This window comes from Fonticula alba (assembly GCF_000388065.1).
Source record: "Fonticula alba strain ATCC 38817 unplaced genomic scaffold supercont2.5, whole genome shotgun sequence".
In the NCBI taxonomy this organism is placed as follows: domain Eukaryota; order Rotosphaerida; family Fonticulaceae; genus Fonticula; species Fonticula alba.
Window position 1 is genome coordinate 82813 of NW_009242975.1, and position 4469 is coordinate 87281.

General features: G+C 73.1%; 2 protein-coding genes across 2 annotated transcripts in view; both read left to right on the forward strand.

Moving 5' to 3' along the window:
* Positions 1-17: 17 nt before the first annotated feature.
* H696_03228 (hypothetical protein) lies at positions 18-508 on the forward strand (the record flags this gene model as incomplete). Its single annotated transcript, XM_009497114.1, has 2 exons — positions 18-248; positions 353-508. 2 exons carry the CDS (start codon positions 18-20, stop codon positions 506-508), a joined length of 387 nt encoding a protein of 128 aa, XP_009495389.1.
* A 2467-nt stretch (positions 509-2975) lies between these two features.
* Positions 2976-4469, forward strand: part of H696_03229 (hypothetical protein) — a gene marked incomplete at both ends in the record, with an annotated part of 6065 nt that continues 4571 nt past the window's right edge. Inside the window, one exon of the mRNA XM_009497115.1 lies at positions 2976-4305. Coding sequence (XP_009495390.1) covers positions 2976-4305 — 1330 coding nt within the window. The remainder of the gene's footprint in view (positions 4306-4469) is intronic.

Below are 4469 nucleotides of genomic sequence, written 5' to 3' on the forward strand. Positions count from 1 at the left end.
TGCCCGAGCTGAATGCCATGACCGTGCGGTACGCGGCGCCCGAGGTGATCGGCGCCTTCCAGCGGGGCATTTCGCTGGACCGGGCGGCCTTCCTGCCGGCGGACATCTTCAGCGCGGCGGTCATGCTGCTGGAGTGCCTCACGCGCGCGGTCCCCTGGCCAAACATGGACATGCAGGGGATTGTATCCGCCGTGCAGGCCGGCCAGCGTCCGGGCGCCGACGCGCTGCCGGTCGCCGTGCAGGACCTGGTGCGAGCCGCCTGGCAGGCGGACCCCGCCATGCGGCCCCATGCGGCCAGCGCGCGGTCCCCTGGCCAAACATGGACATGCAGGGGATTGTATCCGCCGTGCAGGCCGGCCAGCGTCCGGGCGCCGACGCGCTGCCGGTCGCCGTGCAGGACCTGGTGCGAGCCGCCTGGCAGGCGGACCCCGCCATGCGGCCCCATGCGGCCACCCTGCGCCAGCAGTGTGCCGCACTGTTCGTGGCCGTCGGCGGCCTGGGCCAGTGAGTTACCCTCCGGCGTACCGCCCCGCCCCTGTCCATGAAACACCGTAACCGGTGCCTGGGGCGGGATACCACCAACACGGCTGCCACCTCCGGGTCGCCAACCGAAGGGACCCAACACCAGCCCCTCCCGAGAAATGTGCCATGGGACAGGAGCACATTTGTGGCTATTTTTGAATTATAATTGTGGCAATAAAGAAGGCCCTTGGTGTTTTCAGGCACGGCCACCTCCCATGCTGCTTTGCCAGAATGCCCCAGATTCACCAGACTGAGCCTCGCCCATTTGAGCACAATGGCGAGGGGGGGCGTCCCGCGCACTGGTCGGGGGTGGGATCCGCCCCCGCAGGGGCCTCTTGCGCGAGCCCCGAGCTCCGGGGCGGGTGACAATCAGCAGGGAGCCAACGCCACACCACTCCCGAGGTGATACCCTCCGGAGTGTCGCTCCGGCGGGGCGCCGGAGAGGCCTGGCACCACTTCGCGGCAGGGCCGTGCGCGGTCTCCTGCGCGGTCTCCTGCGCGGTCTCCTGCGCGGTCTACTGCGCCGCTCGGCCTCGGCGACATGCCGCCGGCCGCGCAGCCCGAGCACCGTCTCATCCCCGCGCCATGGTCCACCGGACGGGCGTGGCCTTCCCCGTGCCGGGGCGTGGCTGCTCGCCACCGGTCGGCCCCGGGGACCGCGCGTGTGCCCAGGCGGCCCTCTGCACAAGCATACACTCGCGCCGGTGCAGCTCGCAAGGGCGCGGCCGAGGCCCCTCCCATCGCCGGGGGCTGGCGTGGCTCGAGCGACGCCAGCCCGGCTGCCCGCGCCTCGGGCCACGCCGTGCATCGGTCCGCGCCCTCCGGTGCCCCTGGGGCCCGGGGCATTTGCCGCGGCCCGGCCTCCTCACCCGCATGCCTCTCCGCTGCCCGGCGGCCGGATCCGGCGAGGCGACCCTGCCGGGCCTGCTGCTCTGCCGGCCCCCGCCGCTCGCAGGGTCTCATCGTCGGAGGGTCCTCGTCGCCAGGCGAGCACCAAGCTGCCAGACTCTCCGTGGCTGTGCGCCTCGCGCCCACGCCCCCTTTTTTTTTTTTTATAGGCCTCGCCCCCCGCCTGGCGGGCTGCATGCGCGACCGCGGCTCGCCGGATGGCCGAGCGCGTCGGCCGCCCGGCGCCGAGGCTTGCCGTGCTGCTGCGAGTCCGTGTCGAACCCAATAGCCGCCCTCTTTTTTTTTTTTTCGCAAGGGGGGGCATCCTGCGCGCGGGGGGTGCCCTTCTGTCGGATCGCCGGCCTTCGTGGCCTGCCGGATCGGCCCGTTCAAGGCCGGGCTCCTGGCGCATGCCCCCTCACGGGCGGCCTCGGCCAGGCAGCTCTCGGCCAGGCAGCTCTCGGCCAGGCAGCTCTCGGCCAGGCAGCTCTCGGCCAGGCAGCCGGCGCCCACGCTGCTGGCCTTGCGCCGTCGGCCGGAGACCACGCCCGCACTCGCTCCCGCCAGGCCTTCCCCCGCCCCGCCCCGGGGGCGCGCGTGAATGCTGCCCGCCCCCGCCGCCGGTGCTGGCCGCCGGCGTACACCATGATCTGTGCGCTCTCCAGCGCGAGCGGGTCCGGGCGACGCGACGAATCGCGCCCCGGCCGCCGCACCGAGCATGCGGCCGACCCCCCCCCCATATGAGGCCGGACGCGCGCCCCGACTGCGCGGGGCCGGCGCCCGGGCAGACCACCGCATCAGGAGGGCCAACCCCCGCCGGACCGGGGGACTTACTGCCAACTCTCAGTACTACACATCAAGGACGTGTGCCCGCCGGTGCCTGGCGCCCTGTCTGCGCGGCAGGGACACGCGGCTTGCCACCCGGGCCAAAGCGCGGGAGGGCACCCGCCGGCCCCCCCCCCCCCCCCCGGCATCCCGGCTGACCGGGAACATCCCGCCCAGCTCCGGGAGCCGGTGGCCCCGGCGGGGAGGGCGACCAGGTGAGACCCGCCGCGGCGGCGGCTCCGGCGGCAGCTGGGCTGGCCGCCAGGGGTCCCGCGCTCGGGCGGCCCGTGCGCCAGGTCATTGGACCCGGCAGGGGGTCCCCCCCCCCCCCGCGTTCGGCCGTGGCCGGCCCCTCCCGCGGGTCGGGCTTCTCCCACGGGGGGGGGGGGGGGGGGGGGGGGGGGCCAGCCCCCGCATCTGGACCCTCGGGCGCGGTGGCGTGCGCCCGCGGCTCGGCACCGGCTGCAGGGGGCCCGGCAGGCCGCGGGCGCGCGTGCCCTCGATCTCGGCCCTCGTCGCCCGGACCGTGCCCCGGGCTGGCTGGCCCCCTTCCCGCGGAGCAGCACGACCACGCAGCGCCGCGAGCGGGGCGCATAAGTGAAACATTCGCCCCGCCGATTCCGGTGCCCGAGACGGCCAGCCGCAGCCCCCACCACACCCCCTCGCGACAGAGTCCGCTCGCCTCCTGCCCTTGACATCCCGCGCCTTCTCGTCCCCGCCCCCCGCCCCCGGGATCCGACATGCTGCCGCTGGCCCTGGCGCTCCTGCTGCTGCTGCTGCTGGGCCTGCGCGCGGCCCCGACCCGGGCCGCCCTCGGGCCGGACTTCCCCCTGTACGCCGGGCCGCACGCGGTGCTGGCCCTCCCCCAGGATGCGGTCTTCATCACCCCCTACAAAATGCCCTCCATCGCCAATGGCCGGCTGGGGCCCATGGGCATCGTCCAGTTCAACCAGGTTGACAAGCTGCACTCGGTGTCGGAGACTCGCTGGGGCACCTTCTTCAATCCGAAGCCCCACAAGTCCAGCAACCACCTGCAGCTGGCCGGCCCCGACCCGCCGGACATCATGTACATCCCGGTGCCGCAGACCTTCCAGCCGGAGATCCTTTTCCACACCCCGCACAAGGTGTCCATCTACTTCACCACCCCCGTGGACCGGCCCCTGCCGGAGCCCGAGACCCGCATCCTGGGCGCCCAGTCGGCCGGGCCCGGGGTGGTGGATTTGGTCGGACTCATCGGCGAGCCCGGGCCCGACCGCCTGCGAGAGCTCTACGTGGCAACCCTCTCCGCGGGGTCCCTGGACCGGGCCTTTTCCGACATGGTGATGCTCCAGGACCCGGTGCAGGTGGTCCCCGGCCCGGGCCGGTCTTTCTACATCTCCGACAGGGAGTCCCTCTTCCGGGTGAGTGCCTCCTCCGGGAGTCCCTTTACCATGTCCCTGCTGACGCCCCTCCCCGGGCCCCTGGACCAGCTGGTCGTCTCGCGCTTCCTGTCCGCGCATGCCGACTGCCCGGACGCCGGGGACATGCTGGGGCTCCGGCCGACGGGCCAAATCGACCTGCAGTTCTGCTTCGACGGCAACACCATGAGCCACTCCCTGTTGGCCCCCCTCCCGGCGGAGGCATCGCCCGGGGGACGCATCTTGGCCGCCCCGGCCGGCTCCCTGGACGAGGCGGTGCCCTGGTTCCTCTACCTGGAGCCGGGCCCCTATGGGGTCCTCTGGCGCGGGACCATCTCCCTGGGCGGCATCGCCTGGCAGCGGGTCCTCCTCCCGAGCATCGTGTCGAACAATGCCCACCTCCCCGGCCCGGGGGGCATGCATCTGGTCCGCCTGCAAATGAGCCCGGGATCCCCCGGGCGCTGGGTCCCCCTGGTCGGGGACGTGGCCCTCTTCGACGCCGAGACCTTCGGCTGCGATGTCGATCCCAGCATCGTCTGCAGCGCCCCGGGGACGCCCATTCTGCTGGAGCGCAATTGGGCATGCGCCGATGATCGTGCGATGGCGCCCTTCGTGTCGGCGCAGCAGCTGTGCGCCGGCTGCCAGAATGGCTTCTACTTGGACCGTCTGGTCGGTGCGTGGTGCCTCTCTTGTCGGGCCTTCTTCCGCTGCTGGCGCCTCTCCGGGTGGCCTGGAGTGACATCCGCCTCGCTCGCGCCCCTCCCCCGGTCCTCCCACTGACCATCTCCCCCCTCCCCCGCCGCTGCGCCTCCTTCACATGCGAATGTGCCCTCCCCC